Source organism: Saccostrea echinata, unplaced genomic scaffold (genome assembly GCF_033153115.1).
Source record: "Saccostrea echinata isolate AGI-Se365-2 ecotype Australia unplaced genomic scaffold, CSIRO_AGI_Sech_v1 ptg000009l, whole genome shotgun sequence".
Taxonomy (NCBI): Eukaryota; Metazoa; Mollusca; class Bivalvia; order Ostreida; family Ostreidae; genus Saccostrea; species Saccostrea echinata.
Genome location: NW_026889758.1, coordinates 22,333,761 through 22,348,586, shown reverse-complemented (window position 1 = coordinate 22,348,586; position 14,826 = coordinate 22,333,761). Strand labels below are relative to the sequence as shown.

General features: G+C 33.9%; 1 protein-coding gene across 1 annotated transcript; it reads right to left on the bottom strand.

The window, feature by feature from the left end:
* Positions 1–4,088: 4,088 nt before the first annotated feature.
* Positions 4,089–14,638, bottom strand: LOC133182042 (BRISC and BRCA1-A complex member 2-like). The gene is made up of 11 exons (XM_061316749.1): positions 14,504–14,638; positions 12,175–12,251; positions 11,988–12,079; positions 10,437–10,628; positions 10,026–10,100; positions 9,480–9,580; positions 8,892–8,991; positions 8,704–8,774; positions 7,377–7,459; positions 6,944–7,094; positions 4,089–4,240 (listed from the first exon to the last, which is right to left on the bottom strand). Exons 1-11 carry the CDS (start codon positions 14,605–14,607, stop codon positions 4,177–4,179), a joined length of 1,110 nt encoding a protein of 369 aa, XP_061172733.1. The 5' UTR covers positions 14,608–14,638; the 3' UTR covers positions 4,089–4,176.
* Between the last annotated feature and the right edge of the window lie 188 nt (positions 14,639–14,826).

Sequence of the window (14,826 nt, the reverse complement as noted above, 5' to 3'; positions counted from 1 at the left end):
AAATTCTTTGTGGGAACAATTTATCCATGTGGAAAAAATGATGTTTTTCTCCATGTATACTTAATTTATCTACTTAAAATGTAGTTAAAAATATGCATAATAATACATGATGCAAAAGCAAACATTTGTTCTGCTCCTGTTCATGAAAATTACATCATCCTTGGATAGATTTATACATAGATTTATATTGAAGCAGTGATCATGATTAAGTACAGTAACAATGTGCAAATGACCAAACTACAAATCTCATTTGTATACTAGTTATGCTTGTATGTGAAACATTTTATATGCCTGTCTGTGATGGGATGTATTATGGTATGGCAATCATGTCTGTCTGTTACATGTAGCTTTTTCATGTCTGCCCATAACATATATACTACGAGGCCTAGAATCATCAAACTATGTCAGCAGATGCATCTTGTGTAGAAGTGTGCCACACTTTAAAGTTAGGTCACTATGACATTTAATTAAAATGATATGGCCAAATATGGCAAAATCCTGTTTGGCTCATAACTGGAAAATTATTTGACCTAACTTGGATAGATAATGCATCTTAGGTGGTAGGTGTGTCACACCATACTTTAAGGTCACTGTATGGCCAAATATTGCAAAACCTTGTCCGACTCATAACTGTAAAATTATTTGGCTGGTATCTTCAAACTTGGATCAATAATGCATGTATAAGATGTGTTGCACCCTACATTTAATGCTGTGATCATTATTTAAGGTGATATTAAAAAAAAAAGATTTGTTTCAAGGGAGGTAATCCTTACAAATGTAAACATATACAAAAAAGTTACATCAAGAAATACACATTTTTATGATACAGTACCAACCAGACCCAACCTGACACCTAAGCAGTCCCAGAAAGCAGTCCCCGGGACTGCTCTGGGACTGCTTTGTGTCAGGTTGGGTCTGGTTGGTACTGTACATGTATACAACTATCTATTAATTTTCAAAAATAATTCTATTCAGACAAAAATGACATGAGTATGCAATAACATTGTACTTCAAAGATGCTAAGACTTAACTTCAAACAAGATATTGAAGGATCTTGTTGGAGTTCAGTTGAAAATGAAAAGGATATTTTGAAAAGGGACAAATTGCATCTGTCAAGTTAAGGATTAATTAATGAGTTTAATGTAAGAAGTCTGCCTTCATCGTTTTTGTGGGAGCATCTTTGATCAAATAGGTTTTGTCTACCTGGGTATATCTCCCAAGGGATGGGGCGAAAACCATCAAAGCTAATACAATCTTTAAAAATCTCTTGGGAATGGGAGAAAAAAAATTGGCCTCTTAATTGCAATTCATAGCATCTATAAAATTGAACTTCTCGATTGCCAGCCTTTGTTTTCAAAATTGATTTGGTATAAAATTATTAAAATTGCTTTAATATTGTATAATATCTCACTCAGATGATGAATGCAGAAGTTTTGTCAGTATAACAAACATAATGATTAGTATTTCAATGTTTATCAGGCAGTACGTGGCATTGATCATCTGTCATAAACAATACAATGAACAAACAAGTTATACATTGGGCATTTCTTTTACAACCAGTAAAGAGAGATATGACCTACTGTTTGTTATAGAATAGGTCCACACAAACAAAATCATTGCAATCCTTGTACCAATGTTCACATGATTTTGTTCCATACACACTTAAACGTTTATGAAAAATAAACAATATCTGACGTGTGTCATGTGCCTTGATTGTGCACTTTTTAGCTCACCTGAGCTGAAATCTCAAGTGAGCTTTTCTGATCACATTTTGTCTGTAGTCCATCTGTCCGTCCGTCTGTCTGTAAACTTTTCACATTTTCGACTTCTTCTCCAGAACCACTGGGCCAATTTCAACCAAACTTGTCACAAAGCATCCTTGGGTGAAGGGGATTCAAATTTGTTCAAATGAAGGGCCAGGCCCTCTTTCAAGGGGAGATAATAAAGAATTAGTGAAAAATTAATAACATCTTTTAAAAATCTTCTTCTCAAGAACCACAGGGCCAGGAAAGATGAAACTCATGTGGAAGCATCCTCAGGTAGTGTAGATTCAAGTTTGTTCAAATCATGACCCCCGGGGGTGGGGCGGGGCCACAATGGAGGATCAAGTTTTTACATATAAATATATAGGAAAAACCTTTAAAAATCTTCTTCTCAAGAACAGAAAAGCCATGATGAGTCATATTTATATGGAAGCATCCTCAGATAGTGTAGATTCAAGTTTGTTCAAATCGTGACCCCCAGAGGTAGGGTGGGGCCACAATGGAGGATCAAAGTTTTACATAGAAATATATAGGAAAAACCTTTAAAAATCTTCTTCTCAAGAACAGCAAAGCCCTGATGAGTCATATTACATGGAAGCATCCTCAGATAGTGTAGATTCAAGTTTGTTCAAACCATGACCCCTGGGGGTAGGGCGGGGCCACAATGGAGGATCAAAGTTTTAAATAGAAATATATAGGAAAATATTTTCTTCTGAAGAACTGCAAAGCCATGATTAGTCATTTTGATATGGAAGCATCATCAGGTAGTGTAGATTTATGTTTGTTCAAATCATGACTCCCGGAGATAGGATGGGGCCACAATGGGGGATTGAAAATTTTACTTGGGAACATATAGGAAAATATCTTCTTCAGATAGTGTAAATTCAATTTTGTTCAAATGATAACCCCTAGGGGGTAGGGTGGGGCGCAGTGGGGGATCAAAAGTTTTACATAGGAACATATAGAAAAAATATTCCTTCTCAAGAACAGAAAAGCTATGTTTAGTCATATTGATATGGAAGCATCCTCAGGGAGTGTAGATTCAAGTTTGTTCAAATGGTGACCCCTTAGATAGGGAGAAGCCACAATGGGGGATCAAATTTTTACAAAAGAATATATGGGAAATTTTTTAAAAATCTTCTCAAGTACAACAAAGCCATTTGTTATATTGACATGGAAGCATCCTCAGGTAGTTTAAAATTCAAGCCCCCCCCCCCCCCCCCCCCCCCCCCCCGCAGTAATCTTTTCAATACTGAACTGATTTGTGCTTTTGCCTAGCCAATGTGCTCAGGTGAGCGATGTGGTCATGGGCCTCTTGTTTTAATTTTTTTTTTTTGTATATAAATGATCAGTTCAGTACATATTTATTCTTATCTATTAATCTACAATAATGTAAATGTCAATTACAGGGTATGTAATTATATACCATTTCATGTGCAAGAATTTTTTATTTTTTTATATTACATGTGTATTTTGCTATTACTTATTTTCTGCTTACACATATCATTTTCAGGGTTTTACAGTTTATGAAATGTAAAAAAATACATGGTGTTGTACAACCATGATTTGTTGAGTAGTCCCTAAATAAACATACATGTCTACTGACTCTTCTTGACATATTTAATTGGATTTATATGTATCAATTTTAGCTCTAAAAAATCTTATTTGCACCTAAAACCATTTTCTATTTTCTGTGGAAAAAAAATTCATATGAAAAAGTTAACGACTTCTGTTTGTCTTTCAGTGGCAAAATCATTTCAAAAAAGATTCTTTAAAATTCCATTAAATTAGATGATAGTGTGTTTAGCTTTCTGAATGAAAGTGCACTGTTTGGCCATGGATATTTTTCAGCACACTCAAGGAACATTGGTCACTGAATTTCATTAACACTCCATGTAGTCTAAAGCTCAGGAGAGTTAGAAATGTAAGTCACTAGACAGTGTCCCTCCGAGACACATTTTGAAAACAAACCCTAAATGATGGGTCTGATTTGAGGACTTCATCTTAAAATTTTTTGCACCAGATATATAAAATATGAAATGAACTGGAATGATTCATAAGGCAAAGAGAAAATGGCAAAACACCTCTAATATAAAGAACAAATGAAGATCATACATAATGAAAGGCAATAATAATGGATACCTCTATACAAGGGCATCAGAGTTTCGTCTTTGAAAGATAATATCCAGATAATAGAAGCAGTGTTTCAGGTTTAAGTTGATTGGGTTTCAAAAATACAATGTTGATGCAGGTATAGAATTTCTCCAAAGAAAGAAATTCTCATTTAAAAAATCATAACAAACTTTATTTAATATTTTCATACTTTTTTATTCATTGAATTTGTGTAATTTTGATTAAACATATACATGTTGACTAGACATGCAAATTTACAAGTAGCAGGAAAGTCTATTCATTAGATTGACCCACTCATCACAGACTGCTTTTGGAAAGCTTGGATATTGTCCAGAATGTAGGACCTGCAAGGAGAGAACATAATTTATCATCTCACTGCTTGGCATAGGTGGAATCTTCAAAAATAATTAGCATATAAAGTAATAAAAAAAGCTCTAATGGGTCTAAGATCAACATTTTCAGCTGTATTTTTTAGGGATGTCAAATCGGCAAATTTTCCGATGGAGTACCTGGTTGTTACAAGAGAAAAATGTAAAAAACAAGTCGGTTACATGTACAAGTATATTGATACCTGTTCAACCCTACAGATGTATTCTCCTGAACCCATCAAAAGTATCATGCATGTATTGATACTGTGAGCGAGCTCACAAAATTATAACCCATGCTGCAATTTTTCTGAAGAAAAATTTCTATTTTTAGTAACCATGGCAACACTGTTCATTGAAAACAAAAACCAATATACAGAATTATGTATTTAAGTGTAGTTTACTTGTGTACCAAGTTATATTGAAATTGGACCAAAACTGTAGGAGGAGTAGCATTTTGAAAGAATTTCACATAAATTTCTATTTTTAGTAACCATAGCAACACCGTTCATTGACATCAAAAACCAATAGACAGAATTACGTATCTTAGTGTAGTCTACTTGTGTTTTAAGTTATATTGAAATTGTAGCAAAACTGTAGGAGGAGTACCTTTTGAAAAATTGTTTACAAACAGAAGATTAACGACGGACATCTTACTATCGCACAAGTTCTTCTGGTCTCTAACCAGTAGAGCTAAAAACTGACACATCCTCTGGTCCGAAGTTATTTTTTTGGTGAAATATGGATCCAATGTTTCTCCATTAGAAAATTATAGACCTGTCATAAATTTTACACTTTTTAACAGTGACCTTGAACAGACTTGCCACAATGACCTTTGATCAAGGTTTTAATACATCCTCTAGTCATAAACAACCTTTGTACCAATTATGAGTTTACAATGATTCTCCATGACACAAAAGTAAAACCTGGACAAGTTTTTTTTTTTCTGCCAGTGACCTTAAAGTTGCCAGAATGACCTTGAGTCAAGGTTAAGACACATCCTCATCTCAGCTTCCCATGATTCTCCATTTCAAAGTTATAACCTGGACAAGAATTTTATACTTTTACTGTCAGTGACCTTGATCTTTCCAGAATGACCTTGGGTCAAGGTCATAACACATGCTCAGTTCATGAACAATCTTTGTTCCAAGTATGAGTTTCCAATTACAATGGTGCACATTTAAATGGTACAATTTTTCATTTGAATGGAATGTTTGGGTCTTTCACATCGAACATCAATTGTTACACAATGACATGCCCATTTCTTTAGAAATAAGAAACCAATATTTGTTGCAATGTTTCCACTCTCTGAGATTAGCAACATCAGTTTTCCTGAAAATGCGGATTTTATGAACCTGGGGGAGAGAGAGAGACTCCACCCTCTGTAGAACTCACGTATTGCAAAGAATATGTATACTATGTATCAATCAAATAGGTGTTTACCCGGTGTTTAAGTAGACTGTCAATCTGATTGGCTATTGTATTTATAGGATACCTGTTCTACAGGTATTCGAATGAAGCATTTGAGAAAATTTACGACAATCTAGGGCTCTCTTTTTCAGCGCAGAAATGGTGTTTTTCTGACTACTCTCCCCTACAATAAACCGATTTTTTCCTTTCTGAAGAAATGGGTGTGTCATATTTTACCACGTCAATGCGCATCATTGTATTCTCCATTACAAAGTTATAGCCTGGACAAGAATTTTATACTATGCAAGTGACCTTGAACTTGCAAGAAAGATTTGGAGTGAAGGTAATGTCACATCCTCTGGTCATGAACAAGTTTTGTACCAAGTATGAGCTTCCAACATCAAACACAACAATAATTGCACAGGTGATGTCATCTTTCTCATTTCCTCAAACTCTGCAAATTTACATAATTCTTAAGAGTCAGCAGTTTACTTTCTTCTTGTGATTGAGTTGTAGGGTAAATCGGGGTAATTTTGACCACTTGCTGAAGTATTGGCTTTGAAACATGACTGTTTTTAAATGTATTTTTTGAAACAGATTCATAGTAGTTAAGATTGTTTTCTTCTTGTTTTTCTGCATAACAAGATAAAAATGCATTAAAAATAACAAATTGGTTTTAAAAATAAGTAAGCATGTTGCACAGGTGAATTTCAGGGTAATTTCAACTACCATAACTTTAAAAAGAAAGATAACTCTTGCAATGAAAATAAGTTCTGCCTTTCGCTGTTTATTAGAAATTTATGGTCCGAGAAACTACATTACATTACCTTTTTTAGAAATACTTGTATCTCTCTTAAAATATTAAAATGGATAATGATGCATGCAACCATGTTTGTTCATTCAGTAAAGACTTGGGGTGGGGAAAAGTTTTTCAATATTAATAGGTATTAACTGCTGCCTGTGACAGTGCATCTGTTGTATAAACACAGCCACAAGCAATAACATTTACTGGAGTGGGTGATGCCAAGGTGTACTATATATACATGTAGAATGCATTTTTAGAATTTTTTTACCGATGTTTTTAATAAATAAATGTGCTTTAAAATACTAAATACTGTACATCAGAGTTGCGGAGTACAGATTTTAGTATTTGATACTCAGATGTTCGCTCGAGCACTCGGTATTACATTTGTATCGCATGAATCATTAATAAAGAGTGATACAAGGTGTAGTTCTATTTACTATATTATTAACACTAATTGTCAAACTGACTTGATTCTGGAGACCATCTCTGTTCCACTCCACCTAGGACTGTATGGATATCTGTCATGTATCTCAACATAAGGCTTTTCCTTAGACTCATGATAAATCGACTGAAAAGTCAACACTGGAGCCTCTTGTGGAAATGACTGAGGTAACTCAACTGAAATATAAATTCTTGATGATTACACAACTGTATATATTTCCATTTCTAATACTCTGTATAATAGCTCTATATTAACTTTAAGGAAATGGCATCATATTTTTTTTTTTTTGGTGAATTTTCTTGTCTTCCAAAAAATGACCAACTTTTGCAGTGCTCCAAAATTACTTGATATGTGGTATATTCAAACCTAGATAATCATTATTCAAACTTATCAATATATAAAACTTTGTCATAACTACATGTATTACTAATATTGATTAAGATACTACAGTAACTCACCATACAAAATGAAGAAAAAATCATTCCACTCAAAGAGAAATGAAATTTCAGAGAATCCCTCTGCATCAAACTCCAGCACTGATCTAAATTAAAAGAAATTGAATTCAACTGAAAAACATGGCCTGGGTAGAACTGCATACCTATTACTGTAAAATCACATATTGTCATGGGGTCAAATTTTTGTGGTTTTGAGGAAAAAATATGGGTTCGTAGGGATTTAATTTCATGGATGAAGAATTGTTGAGTAGTTATGTTTTACACTTCGTTATGGACATAAATTTGTGGGTCTCTTCATACCTCGAAAACAAAGAAAATTACACACCCCCCCCCCCCCCCCCCCCACCGAAAATTAATGATTTAACAGTAATCAATGTACCAATTCTGACAAATGTCAAGAATTGCAGGTTGCACACCAGTAATTCCTTCAACGTTCATGACAAAACACAGCCAAGGCAGAATAATGAATTTTCTCTTATGAATCAGTCACTTTTGCACAAGAGAGTACTAAAGGATGACTGCACTTAAGAACATGCCAAAATTGTGACAAAATAAACTTTAAAAACAAACATTTTTCTTTTAATTGCAGGAATGGTTAACATCTAATCTACAACTTTACATAATTACATTAAATAAGAGTATATGTATTTATGATGTATGAAGCTGTTTTCAAAGGCAGGGGTCATCACAATTTCTTGAATCTCCATACAATAATGAGGATGTCCACTTTTTCATTGACTTTATACATAGTCAATGCATGTTTGTCTATTGTTCTCAGTTTAACAGTAGATGTATATTTGCATAAATAATGCTGTGTCAAAAGGAGCGACGGAAAAAGACCCAAAACCCAGCGTTAAGTGCAGTTATCCTTTCATGAGATAAAAAGTACATGAGTGTAACTTTTTTATGTATCGTTGTAAGCCACAGGTTGTGTGTCCATTCTATTTCCACAAATATGGAAATAGAATGGACACACAACCTCTGGCTTGTGATAATGCTTTCTACTTTACAAGATTTTTTAAAATTCAGTGTGTTTCATTTTTTGGTGGTATTTTTAGGAAGGAATGACAACATCATTTGATTTTTTCACTTCAGTGAAAACAAACTTGTGTGTTTGATAGATGGCAATGTGATTTTTTTGTAATAAATTGATTAGAAAGATTTGTTTTAAAGGCTGTGAATAAGAATCTCTATAGAAGTCTGCATTAACAGTGTCTTCTCAAAGTCAAATAATATCTTTACTTGGTGTTTAGAAGGCCCTAATATTGGTGTCTAAACCTGGAAAAGAGATGATGCACTAAAGGGGAAGAACTCTTCATCTGCTTCTTACCTGCCAAACTGACTTAAAAAGGCAGCTATTAAATCTTTTCTTTTTTCAAACATCTGAATTGTTTTCTCCACCTAGAAAAATGAAATATGATGTGATCATTTATGAGCTTGTTTATCTAAAAAAGTCTAACACAAAACTTCAGTGTTAATGAAGTAAGTGAGCAACTTTGCATGCTGAATATTCCCTACCTTATTTTGTAAAAGCTTATAGACATTGGGAACATAATCTAACAAACAACCTCCATTGGGGAAGGAAGGTATCCTTAAGTTACTGGAGCCACCAAAGGCACTGTAAGTGAAAATACTGCTGATTAATAAATGTATAATAAGACACATTGTCTAATAAGTCCCCCTAAATCCTTTAATCTGTAGCTACACTGATATATTATGCACATGTACATGCCTGCATAACATGAAGATCCTTCTTTTAATTTTTTTTAAAAAACAAAACATAGTAAAGTTTCAAAGAGCAGTGATGTCCAAATTCAGAGGCAAAAGTGTGAGTGAAAAATTGTACATCTTCGCTAGCCAAGGGTTTTCGGTCCACTCCGCATGGGGAGGGGAGTGGACCGAAAACCCTTGGCTAGCGAAGATGAAAATTGTATAAATGGAAAGTATAATTACCGGGTACCCCCCCCCCCCCCCCCCCCCCGAAAAATACATAGTAAAAAAATTGTTCCTGTGTGTAGTATACTCACTGAAAATTGACAAATACTCTAAGAAAATGTTTACTCTACTCAGGAAACATTCTTTACAAGTTACTAGTGCTGTACCTACCGTTCCACTCTTGGTGATAAATATAACTGAGGAGTTACTCTAGAACTGTCTGGGGATGGAAAAGATATCAGAAGAACTGCTGAATTATCACCTGGGTTATCCTACAATTGTTAAACAATCACATATTATGGAATATAAAACAATTTTAAAGACTTACGGTTCATTATCCCTTTGTTCACTCATACATGTATAAACTTTGCTTTCTGTTTATTTTCAAAAGAAATCTTATTTGTTTTCTAAAAAAATCTAATTTATTTTCTAAAGAAACTAATTTATTTATTTTCTAAATTCTAAATTCAAAATCTAATTAATAATTAAAATGCACACAATTCAGCATACCTTGTGGGGCAAAATTTGACAGAAATGGCCTGTTAACTTGACAATTTTATAAAGGAACAATAGCCATTTGTTCCAGTGAGAGTTATCTCCCTTACAAGAGAATTGATGAACCTTAATAACAAAATTCAGTTTGGGTTGCTGATGAATGTTAAAAGTATACTTCTGAATCTTGAAATATATTTTCATTCTGTGCATAAAAATACTTACTTTTGTGAGGTATGGAGGAATGTCTGTAAAATCTATGGGAAGTTTTATGAGAAAGTTTATTGGGCCCACTCTCTGCTGTAAAGCAAAGTATTTTGTAATGAGACTTAACTATGAACACAATACTATACATGCAAAGTTTACTTTAACAGCCATTGCCTCAATCAATTTCTGATAGGAAAAAAATTAAATATGTATATAAATCTCTTTCATGTTTTGTACTGTACACATGCAGTACATTTATATTCTATAAGTCTTCTTTTTAAAGTATCTTTCAAAACTTTATTTGCTTTTTGAAATAATATTCTCATCAAGGTAATGTTATTTAATGTATTATGTAAACCTGCAGATTTACTTAAGAAGAATAAAATTATCTCTAATCTACATATTTAATGCAAGTAAACTCAATCTTACTTCTGATCTTTCTGAGTACACTTCAATTAGATCTCGAGATAACTCGGTGTGATCCACTAAGGAGGTGTACTCAAATTGCAGTCTAGAATGGGCTTCTAATAATCTCTCCTGGAAAGTCTTGTAATGCTCCAGCAGTTCTTTGATGACCTCAATCAAACAGTTAGGATTATCAATGTCCCAGTCCAACAAACTCTATAAAATAAAAGGATCTGTCCTGTAATACTTTCTACAGAATTATACTATGATTTTCTCTGAATTATGTAATATGTATTATACATGTAAAAAAAATTATGTAATTATGTAAAACATTCTATAGAAATCTCTGACTTAATTTAAGTTCGAGGTAAATTATTTCCTCATAAATAACCTGAGAAGACAGATTAGAAGTTCCTCTAACTCTGCTGTTTATTATTATCCAAAGATGTCTTGATCTAATCTTTAATCATTTTCTGGAAACAACTTGGAATCAGTAAAGAAAAGGACAAAGAAGTTATAATTGAGTTGGAGCTCATAACTCAGAAGGATTAAAAGATATATGTAGTTTTAACAATTATCATAAAAACATTCCAAAAATGGATGAAAAACATTATACTTTATTTACAAATCATAAGTTCTGTACCCTAAACATGTACATGATATAAAGCTAATCATGTGGACATTAAAAAGAGCATTCAAATATGGCCAAACAAAGCAATTGATAGATATCTCTTATGTATCCTCAGAGGCTGCATAGTCAGATTAGTCACAATGTCAGAGGTCCATAGTCCACTCCTGACTGTGGGACTCCAAACAAACTTCATTCCTTTTTTTTAATGGGCTAACTGCAGTGACATCTTTCAGGAAAGTTACAAATCCTGTTACTTTTTTCTCTTGACCAATCACATTAAGCCTTTCAGTGAAAACAACTTGTAACACATGCACTGAGGTGTCAAATGATTCCTTTCTTTTACATTTAATGTCAACTTATGAAAACCCTAATTTGATTGGTGCTTCTCAATGAGAGAAGCTGCCCCCCCCCCTTACCCCCCCCCCCCCCCCCCCAAAAAAAAAAATTCAGTTTGTCAGGGGTCCCAGGGCCTCGAGTGAATTCAGAGGATGCAAAGACTGTAGAAACTTAAATTATCCAATTAAGATGAAAGAATTAAGATTTAGAGGATACATCATTGAAATCTATAGGTGAGATAGTGGAGTGTGACCAGACAAACTGTAGAATGATAATGCTCTTGTACTAGGAAGTGGAGGATATTTCTTGAAAATTTATGATCAGCAAATAACTCAATACTTAGTGACTATGTACTAAATCTAACTTCAGTGACTATGTACTAAATCTAACTTCAACATGAACTATATTCAGATATCAAACAGTTTATCAGAAGATGTTGTGAACTCCAAAGCATTATTGGCATGCAAAGATCAACTTTACACAAATGCTGGGAGTGCTAAAATATGTCCATTACAGAGAATCTGACAAAACAAAAACCTGCTGACAAGTAACACCAGGTTTGCAACACGAAACTATGAGAGTGAAAGAATTGTCATTTCTCAATATACCTTGACATCTGCTACATTTGGGCAAAAATCTGTTTCTTCAAAAATGAAGTCTGGTGGCTCCTCTGGGCAGGAATTTTCTAAAATAACTTCCCCTGAAGTATTGTGATAACAGTGTAAATTATTTCTGTCATTATTTATGACCATCATGGGAAGTAACTGGAAAGTGAAATAAAAGAAGTAAACTTACAAGTTAGTGTTTGGCCTGCATAGGGAATGTACACCTTAAACCGATCTCCACAAGGTCCTTTATGTGTTGTTCTGCTTCTGCAATATCAATTTGAACAATTCAAAGATATTTTTAAATAAAAAGAGTACTAGCCATCATCAGGTCCTCGTGCAACATCCATCAATTTTATTTAAGGACAGTAAGGCAATACAAGGACATATAAAGATCCAGGAATTTTTCCTGGGATGGGGCTGGGAGGTCTATACCCAGTGTATTCAACTAAAAAAAACACAGACAAAAAAACTTAACATGTTTAGACAAGCACTCTCATATATGTATTAGTTCTTCTTTTCTTTAATGGGAATGACAAAAACATTTTAACATTCAAAATTGAATTGAGGTCGGCATTTTTGGTATTCTCCACTACATCATGGTTGTCCCAGTCAGAGGACCAAACACATCTTTAATTTGAAGAGTTCCAGTAATAGAAATCGAAAGTATTACCAGGGACCTATATACTAACGGGACAGGCAACTCCTTCAGCACCATGTTTATTTACCCAAAACAGCACACACAACATTGCAAGTTTTTCAAACTACGTTTTTTTCCAGTAAAAAGCGTGTTTTCCGATTAATGTAATCTGTTCTTTTTGTGTATCGGAATGGATATTTAATAAATTTTAAAGCACATGTTATAAAATAATTTAGATATCAAGTAAACAACCACCAAAATCAGCGAATTCTCAGAAATACGGCCGATCAGGGGCACGCACTGATTTTTAAATAAACGTAATTACTACTGAGATAAGGAGTAAAAACAGTGCTAACAACAAATCTTGAATAATATTTTGATAGATAAATTAAGGTTTTATTCTGAAATATTTGATAGCAAAAGAGATATATTTAATTAAAATTGACTTACGAAATCCTGCAACTTACGAGATATCACGAGACTTGCGAGAGTTACCTATCCCATTAGTATATAGGTCCCTGGTATTACAAATCTTGTCATATGACTGGTTTTCTTATTTCTTGACCAATGATATCAAACCTTTCAGTAACAATCTTTAACATGTGCATTGAGGTGTTAACTGCCTACTTTCTGTTTACATTTTATATCAACTTATGAAAGACCTCATCTGATTCATGTTTCTAAATAAGAGAAGCAAGCCCGGAGAATATCGAATGAAATTTGTCATGGGTCCAATGGTTACAAATGGACTCAGGACCCCTGACATTGTGAGGATGGTATTATCTTTGATAATTAAAAAAATTTTTCTGTGATTTAAACAGCACAAGATTTGAAAAGTAAGCAATAGGGCCCACAAGAATCATTACATTTCAAACAGTTGCAAATCATACTCTGCATGTTATGTTCAATTAAGACAGGGGCTGTTTTTCCAGACCAGCCTGCATTGGTGAACGGATATATTTTGCTATCTTAAGGTAGAGTAAATACTGGGTTTCATTAGTTGACATCATGTAATACACTAATGAGATTTTTCAAGGTCATGTCCAAGTGTTATGGAAATCCAGACTGGGAGAGTCGAGGAGAAGGTTGGGAAATCCAGGGTTCTCATTAACACAAGAATCTGCGTCCTAGACTCAGCAAAATTATTTGGGACGCAAGGTTCTTAAAAACGATGTGTCCGCAGACTCATGAGTGGATGCGTCCTTTTCAGCAAGAAAATTTGGGTGCTTTCAAAAACCGGAGATTTTAGATATTAGGATTTGTCCAAGAATTATTTAATCGAAACCTTCCTATAACTATCATAAAGTTTATCCAAGAAACAACTTTTCTTGTACCTATTTCTATTTTTTTTAAACAGGGATTGATTATAAGATATTTCACCCAGTGCAGACCAACAGGATTAGTTACGCCTCATTGCACAGTGACACCTGTGATCGTATACAGTACGTCAACTTAAGGGTACTAATTGATTATGCAACCGTTAATTTTAGCTTTAGAAACACCAAGTTTATTTTTATGGCAATTGATTACGCATGTTTTTTAGAATATCATATTCTATATTATATGGCTTCAATGCATTAGCAGTTTACATACTTGAATATGTTAATATTGCATAAACAAACTGTTAAAATAATAAAGATTTTTTTTTTGTTTGGATGGAAGGATCCTGCAATAATTCAGTTGGGACTCAACATAATATTTTGGGATGCATCAAATTTAGCTGGTACGCAACCTTCTCAGAAATCTTGAGTCCTGGGACTCAAGTTAGCAAAATCCTAGTGAGAACCCTGAATCGCTAGGAAAGGTACTAGGTAGCCATGGGTAGTCACATTTAACAGTTTAAGATCAATACATTATTCAATCTGATTAAAACACCCACCCTGATTTCACATCGTCGATTCTGACTATTCCATTGCAGACACCAAATTTTCCATCTACTATCAACGACTCAACAATTCTGTTGAAATGTGGCGAAATCTGCATTTTTCTCACTCTGTGAGTCTCAATCTCTGAGTCTGTCTCTTCCTCAATATAATAAAAATTGTAACAGTGAAACTCGAAACGGAGATCAAAAGACGTTAACGGGCAGATACTTAATTTTTTGGATAGAAGTGAAAACGTGTTCGAAAAGCTTTCATTTGGCTTCATAAATGTGAATTTTTACTAAATGAATTTGACAGGATTTTTCATTGTTAACTGATA